Below are 14115 nucleotides of genomic sequence, written 5' to 3' on the forward strand. Positions count from 1 at the left end.
GAAAACTTTAAAAATCTACTTGTCCATAACCATTCGGCCTACGGCTACTAAATTTGGTATGTAGTGACGTCTAATAAACCTCTACCAAATTTGTTCAAATAATGCCTCTGGAGTCAACTTTGACCCTGCCCTGGGGGGTCACAAAATTGAACTAGAAATGGCGCGGCAGAGGCCGACGCGTATCCCCACGCCGCATGTTTGACCCAGGGGCGCCCCAGGGTTGGTAATGGGGCCATGCATAGTTGAGATTGACCGTATTGTCATAAGAGAAGTTCAGTATCAATAAGAAGTGAATCGGTGTAGAAATGAAGAAGTTAAGTATAATACAATTTAGGGTGGGTGTGGCCTATGTGGGCGGGGCACGCCAGGGTTGGTAATGGGGCTATGCATAGTTGAGATTGACCGTATTGTCATAAGAATAGTTCAGTATCAATTAGAAGTGAATCGGTGTAGAAATGAAGAAATTATAGTAAAAGGCAATTTTTTATGGGTGTGGCCTATTTGGGCGGGGCGCCCCAGGTTTGGTAATTGGGCCATGCAAAGTTGAGATTGACCGTATTGTCATAAGAGAAGTTCAGTATCAATTCGAAGTGAATCGGTATAGAAATGAAGAAGTTATAGTAAAAGGCAATTTTGGGTGGGTGTGGCCTATGTGGGTGGGGCGCCTCAGGGTTGGTAATGGGGCCATGCATAGTTGAGATTGACCGTATTGTCATGCATAGTTGAGATTGACCGTATTGTCATAAGAGAATTGCAGTATCAATTTGAAGTGAATCGGTGTAGAAATGAAGAAATTATAGTAAAAGGCAATTTTGGGTGGGTGTGGTCTATGTGGGCGGGGCGCCCCAGGGTTGGTAATGGGGCCATGCATAGTTGAGATTTACCATATTGTCATAAGAGAGGTTCAGTATCAATTTGAAGTAACTCGGTGCAGAAATAAAGAAGTAAATGTAAAATAACATAAAAAATGAGTGAAAATCTCTGACCCGGCCCCGCCCCAAACCCCATAACTTTTGACCCAGATCAAAATTCCAAATAGTGAAGGGTCGCACATATGCTCATAGCTACCATGTGTGTAAGTTTCAAGGTTTTAGTGCTTATAGTGTAGGAGAAGATAGTGACCAAGACGGACTGACAGACAGACGGACGGCATAGATAACCACAATATCCCCACGCTTTTCAAAAAGCGTGGGGATAATACACGCTTATAAAACGCCTATTTTGTGAAATCTTAAAAAAAATTCTTGTCGAAAACCATTCGGACTATGGCTTCCAAATTTGGTATGCAGTAACATCTTATAGTCCTCTATCAAGTTTGTTCAAATTATGCCCTTTGCGTCAAATTTGACCCTGACGCGCGGGTCACAAAAGTGAACATTATATACACTTATATCTTGCTTATTTTGTGAAAACTTTAAAAATATTCTCGTCCTTAACTCTAGGACCTAGGGCTACCACATTTTGTATGTAGTGAGATATAGTAGTCCTATATATAGTTCCCTCAAATTATGCCCCTGGGGTTAAATTTGACCCAGCCCAGGGGGCTACAAAAGTGTTCATGTGCTTAAATAAGGCCTATATTTAAGTATTTGCACATGCAGAGAATATTTGTTTTCGCCTTTTATTCAGCAGCGGAGATATACAGGGCCATCATGGCCCTCTTGTTTTATGATACTAATGTTATGTCTGAATGAGTCAAAGAATTTATGATAAGTTTAAATCGACGTTCTCTACCATGTTATGAATACTCGTTTGTACATGATTAAGTTTTACAAAATATAAAAGGATGTATACACCAATGTTAACAAAGACATGCATCCACTCACACAATGCAAACAACAATATAACAAGCTTACATTTCAGGCTAGAGATGTGGGTCGTGAAGTACGGCATGCGCCCGCAATGTCCATGAACAGCCAGGATAGTGACAGAGCCATCGACACTCTAGAAGCGCTGTTGCAGAGCCTGACACATGTAAACCACCAGGTGACGGCGAAGACTGCAGTTGACAAGTTAAAACAGGTATGACGCATGGGTACCGTACATTTCTCTGTCTCTTTCTCTCTCCCTGTCTCTAAATATCTTTCTGTCTGTCTGTCTGTCTGTCTGTCTGTCTGTCTGTCTGTCTGTCTGTCTGTCTGTCTGTCTGTCTGTCCGTCCGTCTGTATGTCTGTATGTCTGACTGTACTCTCTCGCTCTCTCTAGGAGCGCGTAGGCCACGGTCGTCGCATCGCGGCGCGCAGCGCGCGCGACGACGCGAGCGCCCGCAGCCGGCGCCGCAGCGCGCCCGCCCGACGCAGAGCGGCCGCGCGTGCGCGCGCGCCGCGCGCGCGCGACGCGAGAGGCGCGCGCGGCGCGCGCGAGCGCGCGAGAGCGCGAGCGAGCGCGCGCGCGAGCGCGAGCGCGCAGCGCGCCGCGCGAGAGCGAGAGAGCGCAGAGAGCGCAAAAGAGAGAGCGCGAGACAGCGCGCGCGAAGAGGAGAAGCAAAGCGCGCGAGAGCGACAGCGAGAGAGGCGCAAGCGCGCGAGAAAGAGAGAGAGCGCAGCGAGCGCGCGAGCAAGCGCGAGCTCGAGCGCGAGCGAGAGCAAGGAGCGAGACGAGCGCGCGCGAGAGAGCGAGAGCGAGAGAGCGCGAGCGCGAGACAAGCGAGCGAGAGAGAGAGAAAGCGGGAGAGACAAGAGAGAAGAGAGAGCGAGCAGAGAGGCGAGACGAGAGAGAGAGAGAGCGAGCGCGAGAGAGAGCGCGAGAGAGAGAGAAGACGAGAGAGCGAGAGAGCGAGAGCGCGAGCGCGCGAGAAAGCGAAGAGCGCGAAAGAGAGCGAGCAGAGACAGAGCGAGAGCGCGAGAGAGAGAGAGCGAGAGAGAGAGCGACACGAGAGAGAAACGACCAAGAGAGAGAGAAGGACAGAACAAAGAAAGCAAAGAAAAGACACACGAACAGAAACAGAAAGAACTGCCGAAGCAACATCAATACCGCACTAACTTCCCACTAATCCCTCACCTAACTCAGATCATCTCTCCCTCTCTCTCTCCCTCTCTCTCTCTCTCTCTGCCTCTGTCTCCCTTGTATCTCTCTCTGTCTATCTCCCCTTACATGTCAGCCACACCTTGTTCTAATTCAAAGCTCTGCTTATTTTTGAAAATAATTCCAGCCGTTGAGATATATTGAGACTGCCTTGGGATGGGGAAGTTTTCCTTGTATGGATATAGTGAAGTTTACTCTCTCGATGTCACATTTAAATTAATCTTTATGAAACTTCGTCTGGAACATTGTCCTTATGATCTCTCAGTCGAATTTGAAAATGGTCATGTGAGGTAAAAAACCATTCTTTTGAAACCATGAGTCACAAGATTCCTCTAATATTTGTATTAAGCATTATAAATTGGTCCTGTTCAAAGTTTTCGAACATATTGCCCCTAAGATCAAAACCGACCACACCCCTGTGGTCACATGATCTATATAGACCAATTTTATTTTTTTTGGCCAAAATTACAGCCTCTTACCAATTGCAAAAAGTGAAAAAAGGCTGCTTTCCAATGGTACAAAGTAACATTGTTTCCCAAATATTTTACCAAAATTTCCACCAAAATATGCCAAACTTTTACAATAAACACAATAGTTAGTTTATTGAGTTTATTATACAGCAATTTAATTCCCTAGCACTTAGTAATATGAATTTTAGAAAGCATTTGAACATGCACTTATGAACAATTTGTAAACTGTTATTTATAATCATACTAAAAAGGTTTAATTTTTCCCAATTTCCTGGTCTATCGCGCCTTTTTCCCAATCAAAAAGGCACAGTCTGTACAATATAAAGCGAAGAAAAATCACTGATATAGACGTATACATATGGTTAAATATGTGTTAAAATCTCTATGAAAAACATAAGACAGTGAGTTGTAAAGTTTGGCATGTAAAATCAAATAGTGGTCGGTCCTCTACTACATCATTGGAATCAAACTGGTCTCTATAACGCTCAAAATCAACGAAAATTTCGTAAAGTATTTCGTAAAATAAAGTTAACACCTAAACAATCGGTGTTCCTTATAGCAATAGCCACAATTTCAATGCCAGATGTGGTATGATTACATAGATTTTTGTAGATACAAATGCTCGTTTTTATTTATTTGTGACCACAATAAATTCCATGTTAATTTCCTGCGAATATATCTATTGATACGACACACGAACACTAAAATGGTACCATGTTAAAACCATAATGAAAAAAAAGCATTTTGTATCCACAAACATCTATTTTACCAGACAACATCTGGCGTTGAAATTTCGACAATGGCCATAAGGAACAATAATTTTTAATTGTTGAGCTTTATTTTACGAAATATTGTACGAAATTTTCTTTAATTTTGAGTAGAAAAGTAACTTTAAAATTCTTGTTCAAATTATGCCACTGTTTGAAATTGACCATGCCCCATTGCACAGTTTACCGATCATAAACATCTTTGTCGCCGTGGTGTAATGGATATGGCGTCCGCCTAGCGACCGGGAGGTCACGGGTTTGATCCCCACCGTGGGAGCGTTCTTTAGATCTCCTCCAAGGACACTTAGTACTGGTTCAAGGCCCAGGAAACGGACTCGAGAGCGTTTATATAAGCCCTAGGCTTTCGATGCAATCGAGCTAAAATAAATAGGTTTAAACTAAACATCTTTGACCTCTTGTTTTACAATGTATAGCAGTTTATGTAGGTTAACATGTTTATCTATGTAAATTATATTCTGGCTTTAAAAATTATTTGCAAAACGGCAAAACATGTTTAAAAGTGATGCATCATTTGATAATCAATTAAATAATTATTGCTCACTTCCTATTTCACAGCTGAAGAGTGGAACGCTAGCAATAACTACTGAAGATGTTGCAACCACCTTTGAGCTCTTGAAAGAAAATTTGATTGCAAAAATTAAAGAGGCTCTTGAAAAAGAAAAGGATAAACTTGTAAATGAAATGGTCGATGCTTTTAATGAAAAGCTAAGTAAAGTTCTTCAAACAATACAAAGGAAAGGAGACGACGTTCTTGAAACGGTAGACGGGAAAAGAGACGATGTGCTTGACACGATAGACGGGAAAAAATATGATGTGCTTGAAACGATAGACGGGAAAAGAGATGATGTACTTGAAAATATAGACGGGAAAATACATGATGTTATTGAAACGATAGACGGGAAAAGAGATGATGTACTTGAAACTATAGACGGGAAAATATATGATGTACTTGAAACGATAGACGGAAAAAGAGATGATGTACTTGAAACAATACGAAGGCAAAAACATGAAGTGCTGAATAATAAAGACAATGCCACAATGAACAGAACATTAATCGGTAGGTACTATGTATGTTCAAGAACAATTACATTTGAGTAATTAAAATATATGAACACATTCTTCTTTTGTTCCAGCGCGTAGAAAAAATGCGTTATCTATTCAAACGTTAACATAGTCGATGGAAATAACCAGTAACACTTCTATCTACCATGTTAATGCCGCACTTTTATTCTATTTCTTCGTGCAAAGATGAATTTAAAGTTGGTGACCATGGCAATGTTTTTATCTCCAGTCATCAACGTGTGGCATGTTTTCCCATTAGAGGTGTATTGGTACGCGCCGGTAACAGACTAACACATTATTAAATTCTAAGAACCTCTTTTTAACCGAAGTTTTCAATAATTTATAAGTCGCGACTTAATTATGATGTTTAGTAGGTATGTTCTATCTTTACAATTCCAAAACACGTTGTGCAAGTGGGCTATTCCCTGAGATAAAAGATGCAGTTTATAAGACAAAGAAATAACTCGTATGGAGATGTAATGCTCCTATCAATATGTTACATATCTATAAAGATGTTTTATTAATTGAATGTGTGAACGATGTTCTCCTCGCATTTATGATCATTGAACGTCAGTGTTGGAGTTCATTATAGAAAAGAAATATAATATCGAATTATTGTCACCGATTGAATTGGAGGCCAGTTATCCGTACACTGTTATTTCAACTTTAACTAACTTAATCCATCCAAAAACACACCAACACGTATTCATGCATATTGAATTCAAATTCATACGCACTCGAACTTCAGTATGCAAATAAGTCAACTGAATAATGTGGTCGTGACTCCATGACATTATCGAACAGGGGATACTGCATTTTCTGAATTTAATCAAAGACTACATGTACACTGATTTAAGAAATGTTCAGCGTTTCTGTACCTTTTACAAATAACAATGACTAAATTTATGTGAAAAGTAAGAGGACTTTTGGTTCGGGCAGTACGCATAAATGAGAGCGGATTTAGCGGATGAAAGCAGATTCCACCTGACGAAAATCACTCATTATTACACTTGAGAATAACGGTCACTTGTCCATAACGGCCAACGGCCACTATATTTCACTCCGAAAGTCATGTTTGAACTGAAAACAACGGTCACGCGTAAGTCATTACGAGTCATGAAAATTAAAAACACAGCACATCATTTGTCTGTCTATTTTGCGGGTAAAGCATCTGATAGCGGTAATTGCCTTTGATATTATAAAAGCGGCCCGCTGTTAGTAAACAAATATTAGGGTGTTGAGAAGGTTTGTGTTTATGCTCCCGGGAGGGTGGCATATAGCAGTTGAACAGTCCGTCAGTCTGTGCGTCCGTCCGAAAACTTAAACATTGCCCATAACTTTTTCAATATTGAAGATAGCAACTTCATATTTGACGTGCATGTGTATCTCATGGAGCTGCACATTTTTTAATGGTGAAAGGTCAAGGTCATCCTTCAAGGTCAAAGGTCAAATATATGGCTTTAAAGCGATGCAGTCAGGGGCATTATGTTTCTGACATACACATCTCTTGTTGTAGATATAATTGTCCTATTTTGAATATCGGTTAAGGTGAACTTGAAACTTCTCGATGTAGCTTTTTTCCACTTCAGTTATTCAATTGAAACTATGCACATGTGTTCGGGGTCATTGTGTGAGGTTAAAAATTTGGTTAATGAAATTAAAGTAGATTAAAGCAACATTTCCATATAACTGTTTCTACGACACGTATTCATTTGAATAGAATGTGTCCATGGCCATTGTGGAAGAAAAAATCCGACTTGCAATATAGCAGAATTATTCCCTATTTATACCTAGAAAATTATAGTAAATTATGTTTGCAATAACTCCATATCTTTATATTAATTATAGATATTGAAAAAATGGCATGTGTGTTCTGTATCATTATGAACATTCACTGATCAAAGCATTTGACTCTACATGTAACTCTAACCAGCCTTTCAGCATGATAATGTCCCCTCTTTAAAGCTCAATGTGCTCATGGTGAGCTTTTGTGATCGCCTTTAGTCCGTCGTCTGTTGTGCGTCGTCAACATTTGCCATGTTTAAACTCAAGAGGCCACATTTATTTTCCGATCTTCCTAAAACTTGGTTAGAAGATATGTCCCAATGATATCTTGGACGAGTTCGAAAATGGTTCCGGTTGGTTGAATAACATGGCCTCCTTGGGATAAGGCATTTTTCCTCATATGACTATAGTAAAACCGTATTAACACTATACAAGTTACATGTATTGTCCAATCTTCGTGAAACTTGGTCAGAACATTTGTTCTAATTATATCTTAGATAACTTAGAAAATATTTCCGGTCTGTTAAAAAACATGGCCATAAGGTTGTGGGGCATTTTTTCTTTATATGGCTATATCAAAATCTTGTTAACACTCTAAATGTCACACAGATTGTCCAATATTCATGAAACTTTGTCAGAACATTTATTCTAATTATATCTTGGATGACTTCGAAAAAAATTCCGGTATGGGCTCAGTATTTTTTTCTTATATGGCTATTGTAAAGACTTTTAACAGTCTTAAAGTCACATTTTTGGTCCAATATTCATGAAACTTTTGTTTCACACATTTGTTCTTATGATGTCTTGGACGAGCAACGGTAAGGTCTGTTGAAAAACATGGCCGACATGGGACGGGGCATTTTTCCTTATATCGCTATAGTAAAACTTTGTTAACTCCCTAGAACTCACATTAATATTCTTATCTTAATGAAACTTGGTCCGAACATTTTTTCAATTAATAGCTTGGCTGAGTTAATAAATGGCAATGTTTGTCGCAAAATATGGCCACCAGGAGTCGGAGCATTTTTTTTATATGGCTATAGTAAAACCTTGTTAACTCTGTAGAAGTCACATTTATGGTCCAATCTTTATGAAACTGGTCAGAAAAGATAGCTCCGCACAGTTTGAAAAAAGGTAATGGTTCGTCAAAAAATATGGTCGCCAGGGAGCGCGGCATTTTTTCTTATATGGCTATTGTAAAACGGTGTTAACTCAAAAGTTGATATTCTGGCCAAGTTTGAAAATAGTTTTAAAACATCTCAAAAGTTGCTGAAAGCATTTCAGTTCCCTGAAGTCTCCGGTGAGCAAGCGACCTTGGGCCTCAGGGTCTCTTGTTAACTTAATGACTTATGTTAAGGTTTGTGTGCAAGTTGAAAGAAAGGTTTAAGTTTACTTGCAACAAATACATATCTCAGTGAATACATAAGATGTTCATTTAAACATCATACATGTCTTCATGATCGTCATGCTCGGTATCAAACCAAGGGCCATAACTCTGACCTACATCGGGTTGCATGTGGGACCACAAGGGTCAAGGTCACTGTTGCTTAAAACGATAAAAAATTGCTAAATAACTTCAGCTGGAATGTAGCTATTGTGCTGAAATTGTGTATAATTGTTACAGCATTATCTTGCATATTGAGCCATTTAGGTCAATATCAGTGATAATAAAATAGAAAACGAATTCCCCGTCAAAAACTTCAGTATAGATGAGGGTATTGTTCTTCAATTTGTTATTAGGTAGTTTTCATTCAGACCTAGAGTAGGATTGCTGTTGTAGCTAGTTAGGTCAATGTCAGTTTTACTAACAAATAGAAAAAATGGTGTACGTTGCCTTGATTTTGTATGAAAGTATTGAGTCGTAATGTTTGTACTCTATGCGTAGGAAGTTCACATTTAAATGTTTACATATACAGCTTTAATTGACATGTAATTTATAACTTCTACAGATATTCAACATCAATTATGTCTTAATGACCAATATATATCAGGTGAACATCAGAAACGAACATTGTACTATCAAGGCGAAAGAAAAGTCGAATGCGTTGTCTTTAACAGCTCTTATTAGCTAGAATTTGATTTATGTAAAATTCTTAAACGTTGATATCTTGTCTTTAATCCGTGCCTCATCCAATCGTCGTCATTACTGTCATCATGATAAAATAGAACACGATTAAAGCAGCAACAAAAACAACAGCATTACCTGTCATGTTTATGTCTTTATTGTCATGTGTTACTTGTTTTTTATGTTTACTGAAGTATGTTAACATATTAACTTTGTTTATTTATACCTCTCATTAAATGTGTATTAAAACTTGTATATTTGTACGAACAAGCATGTTTTGCAACGGAAAAGACCGAGGGTAATCTAATATGTTGCAATCGTGTTATAAATACATGACTGAACAATCTTAAAACGAAATAAGTATATCGTAATGTTTTTAATTTAGCGAAATGTGTGAGTTTTTTTGTAGCGCATTCTGTTGAATCTGTTTCTATTTTGTGTTTATTTATCTAAAATGTGTAGGTTAAACTTGATTGAACAATATCTAGTATATATAGGAATGCTATGCTATAATATGTCTTAAAAAGAATATAATCATGTAAAATTATTACAGTTAATTATTCTTCACAATTTTGCTGAGAACGACCATATGCTGCAACTAAAAATCATCATATCATCATCTTTATCATTTTCTTAATCCTTGTCATAGTCATCACCATCAACATCATCATTTTCCCACTGTAAACAATAAAAGCAACACTAAGTAGGTTTCTTAAATACTTTTAAATCACAACAATTTAATTTGCAGAAATCCAAACGTGGTTAATCAAACATTACCGGGAAAGGTGTGTTGTGCCGGTGTCGATGCTGGATCCTGACATAGATGTACCTTTAGAACGGATTTATGTTCCCCCGTCGATCCATGAACTTAAGAGAGGCCGGAAAGACAGACATGGCGGGGTAGAGATGGACACGACTTCACGGGCGGGACCAGATGTGAGTTGCTACAGAGAGCTGCTGCATCGTGATGGGAATCCGGTGAATACCATTTATATCCAAGGCGATCCAGGTTGCGGAAAAACGACGTTTTCAACAAAGCTAGTTCTAGATTGGTGTAAAGCCCATTCTAAAAATTGTGGTAGCACTTTGGAAACGCTCACGGGAACAGCCACTACCACAGGTAAAACGTCACACCCAACATATTTCAGCGATCTTGACACTTTGAGAGACTACACATTTCTGTTTTTTGTGTCATTGCGTGACTACAGTGGAACCACGTGTAACGTCAGTCAGATGGTCGAGGATGCCATAAAAAGCATCAAACTACCTTGGGATGACTCTGTCTGGGAACATAAATGTATTGTTCTGACAGACGCTGCAGACGAATGGTACCACCCCGAAATAGCCTTTCCTCCGCCACGTGACTCTGCGTGCAATTGTCATAAATATCGAAGTATGCCGCAGTATTTACAGCGAAACAACATATCCAACATTATCACTACACGCCCATGGAAACTTGCCAACCATATCATGAGTGATACTTTAACGCGTTTGTTCGAAATTTCCGGCGTTACAAACTACACAACCTTGGCGGAAAATGTGATTACTGTTTTAGCTGAGAAGGACGGTATTTCTAAAAATGATCAACAATGCAAATGCATTGATTTCATTGAACTAATAAAGGCTCAAAGCTTGGGCAATCTCATCACAGTACCAGCTGTGTGTGTGCAGTTAGTTCATCAGTTTTACGTTGGACGTTTAGTGGAAGGTTCACGGTGTTCTGTATACATGAATATGCTCGATATGCACATAGCCAAGGGGTTGCAAAAACTTCAAATAGAAAATTTTGACACTGAAGAAATGTGTGTTAATGAAATAAAACAAATCATTGGAACTGAATCAACCGAGTATCTGCGAGATAATTGGTCGCTGGTTCACTCTGCGAGTGCGCTTGCGTTTAAAACACTAACAGACACTAGTAAAGAATCGTCGCTAGTCTTTGCGGAAAATACTATCACTAATCACATGACAAAAACTAAACTTGATTACTTACTTCAGACAGGAATTATCACAAAGAAAAAATCGCTGGCGCTTAGCTCGCGAAAGAATGTTCCATACATGTTCTTACACAAAACAATTCAGGAGTTTCTAGCATCGTTGTATATTGCAATGAATCAGCCGGACATTGAAAACATCCTGAACACAATACAGTCGGTGTATTGTGATTATAAGTCTATTCTGGACATTGGTCAGTTATTTATTTTCACGTGTGGAATGTGTGCCCCGGCGGCTGAAAGAATATCAAAGCACATCACGGATGTCATAACATGCGACTTGGAAAGCAAGCTGACTTCTATTTCAGCCGTGGACACATTTTTAGCACAAGACATTATAGTGAATGGCTTTATTGAAGGGCTGGCAAATAAGCAGTCGTGCTTACAACTGACGATCAGTCATATGGACTTTGAGTTCATCACTTTTAAGGAGAAGAACGAGAAACAATATGCTTTAAATACGTTAATAGATATGAACATATCAAACATCATTAGCATTCAATTTTGCTCATCTCGTATGGAAATACCACATCGTTTACAGGAAATCATTTCGCAATCAAGCGAAACACTGTTGTATCTGTGGCTTGATACCATGGGTCAATTAGATCTACAGGGTCTAAAACTCAAGTACTTATCATGTAGATTTACCGATATAAGTAATTTAGACTGCACCTTTATGCGTGTGTGTGGAATATTTTATCTAAAACAATTATCAAATGACCGCATTTTACAATCGATGTCTGTCACAGGTAAAAACATTATTAGTCTAGAACTTTGTGGTGGTGCAACTTTAACGGTCCTCTGTGCAGCTCTTCCAAACCTGACAAGTCTACACACGCTTGAATTTTATTCTACAGGTCTTGCGGTTTCACAGCTGCCCCATTTTCCTGAATCGATCAGAAAAGTAGTTTATCAAAGAATTCGTGTTTCCGCTCAAGATGTAAAGTCAATGGTGGAATGGTCGAAGTCACGGGACGCGTGTGTGTGTTGCGAATTGTCGTATTGTTACATATCTGACAATGAGACAGATATTTGTCACTGGATGAAGCAGCAGGACGGCATTGACATTACGCAATGCAAATTCATTCTCGATGATTTGTTTCTTTCCTGGAGCACCATTTTATCAAAGTGACAATAATCAAACAGGTTTTCACAGATCAATATGAAAAACAATAAAATATACAAAATTGACAAGTAACATTCGATTAATCATTTGAAATTGATATAATTACTCAGAGCTATGTTGACTTATAAACACGAAAAAATGACCAATGTGGAATTGTTCTTTTCTTTCTTGTTCTTTAAATTTTGTACTGACGCCAAATTCGCTTATATAAATTATTAAATGATTCTCGCTAGATTTAACAAATGCAAAAACTGTAAACAACACCCTTTAATGTAAAATAATGAGCTGTTACTTTACTGTGTAATTATTATCATGAATTTATACAACTTCATGACGTATATACTTATCGAAACACAGGTGAAGAGTTTATTGTTAACGAATTCGTGTTTTGGTCTTTGGTAGTTTTTCTCTCACGGATTAATTCTTGTTACTGGTCCTTCTAGAGTTGTATACGCAACTTAACTACGTTACTACAATTATTGTCCATATATACTGTTTTCCAGTGTTTAAGTAACCTACCTAATGTGACAATATAGTGTGTTGTTTTTATGCAGTATATGTAGTTAATATTCATTATAAACTTCCCTTTATTTGTTTATCTGATTATATATGTAATCATGTGCCGTATATGAATAAATTGGAAGCACTACACTCTTGCATGCACTTCTTACTATAAAATGTTTTAATAGAATTGTCTCAGAGACGGCATATTCTATCAGAGCACGGAGCGCATATTGTCGTCTAGAGTCCGTGATCAGAGTAAATGTGAGGTTAAAACTTGTTATATGTCAATAGTATTTGCACGTGCTTACACTTAAAAAGAGATATTTGATGGTACTACTCCCGTGCATACATGCACCCAACAGCTGTTCTATGCACCTGTACATAAACACAATCTTGGGAGAAAAGACCTGCAACTGTGAAACCGACCGCCCACCAGTGATCATTATGAAGTGCCTTCCCTCTCTCCCGAACAGGTTGACCTGGGCGTGATTTCAAACCACGTTCAGGCGCAGGGGTGCCCGGCTACAGGCTCCACAGAAGTTCTGCTCGCAGTCAATGCAGCGCTGGTTGGCGTCCTTTTTCTCTTCGCACATCTGGGGGTGGGAAACCTGGATGTATGGGAAACACATACGTATGGGTAATACTATGGTATGGGTTATGGGGGAATACGGGCGTATGGGTATTGTGGAGAGGGAAACACTGGTGTATGGAACGCACTGACGTATGGGAAACACTGGCGTTTAGGAAACACTGGTGTTTTTGGAAACACGGACGTATGGGAAATACTAGTCTAGCGTATGGGTTCTGACAATAACCGTTGATATAATGTGCTTTTTATGGTATGGAAACTATTTAGGAGTAGTTTTACCGTTTCCGACTGTAATTTAAAAAGATCCTTATTATATGGTTATCAGAAACCACTTTAATAAGATTGTATTCAAAAGTAGTAGCATGAATGAATATCTCGATAATTATATTACCAATAAATATGCACTAGGCAACATAGGGGTCGCGTTTTATGAAAACTGGACTTAATGCATGTGCTTCAAGTGTCTTGCCAGATAAGATTGTTTAGTCACCAGATTAGTGACGACACTTCGTCTAAGCTTGATTTTCTTTAAGAAGTGACTTCCTTGTAACGAAAGATTCCATAAAAGCGGAAAGTGTCGTCCCTGATTATCCATGCGGACTGCACAGGCATTAAGCTCAGTTTTCCCAGAACGGCTCATATTATAACGAATAACAAACTGTGTGAGAACTGCTCTTTGACATAAACTGTGTATGCATGTATATTGTT

The 14115-nt window shown here is 38.8% G+C and overlaps 1 protein-coding gene across 1 annotated transcript in view; it reads left to right on the plus strand.

Moving 5' to 3' along the window:
- Positions 1-13307, plus strand: part of LOC127849021 (uncharacterized) — a 330113-nt gene extending 316806 nt beyond the window's left edge. Inside the window, exons 3-6 of the mRNA XM_052381744.1 lie at positions 1864-2022; positions 4838-5339; positions 9943-11650; positions 13181-13307. Of these exons, the coding sequence (XP_052237704.1) occupies positions 1864-2022; positions 4838-5339; positions 9943-11650; positions 13181-13307 (2496 nt within the window). The remainder of the gene's footprint in view (positions 1-1863; positions 2023-4837; positions 5340-9942; positions 11651-13180) is intronic.
- Positions 13308-14115: the final 808 nt, after the last annotated feature.

The sequence above is a fragment of the Dreissena polymorpha genome, chromosome 10 (genome assembly GCF_020536995.1).
Source record: "Dreissena polymorpha isolate Duluth1 chromosome 10, UMN_Dpol_1.0, whole genome shotgun sequence".
Lineage (NCBI taxonomy): Eukaryota > Metazoa > Mollusca > Bivalvia > Myida > Dreissenidae > Dreissena > Dreissena polymorpha.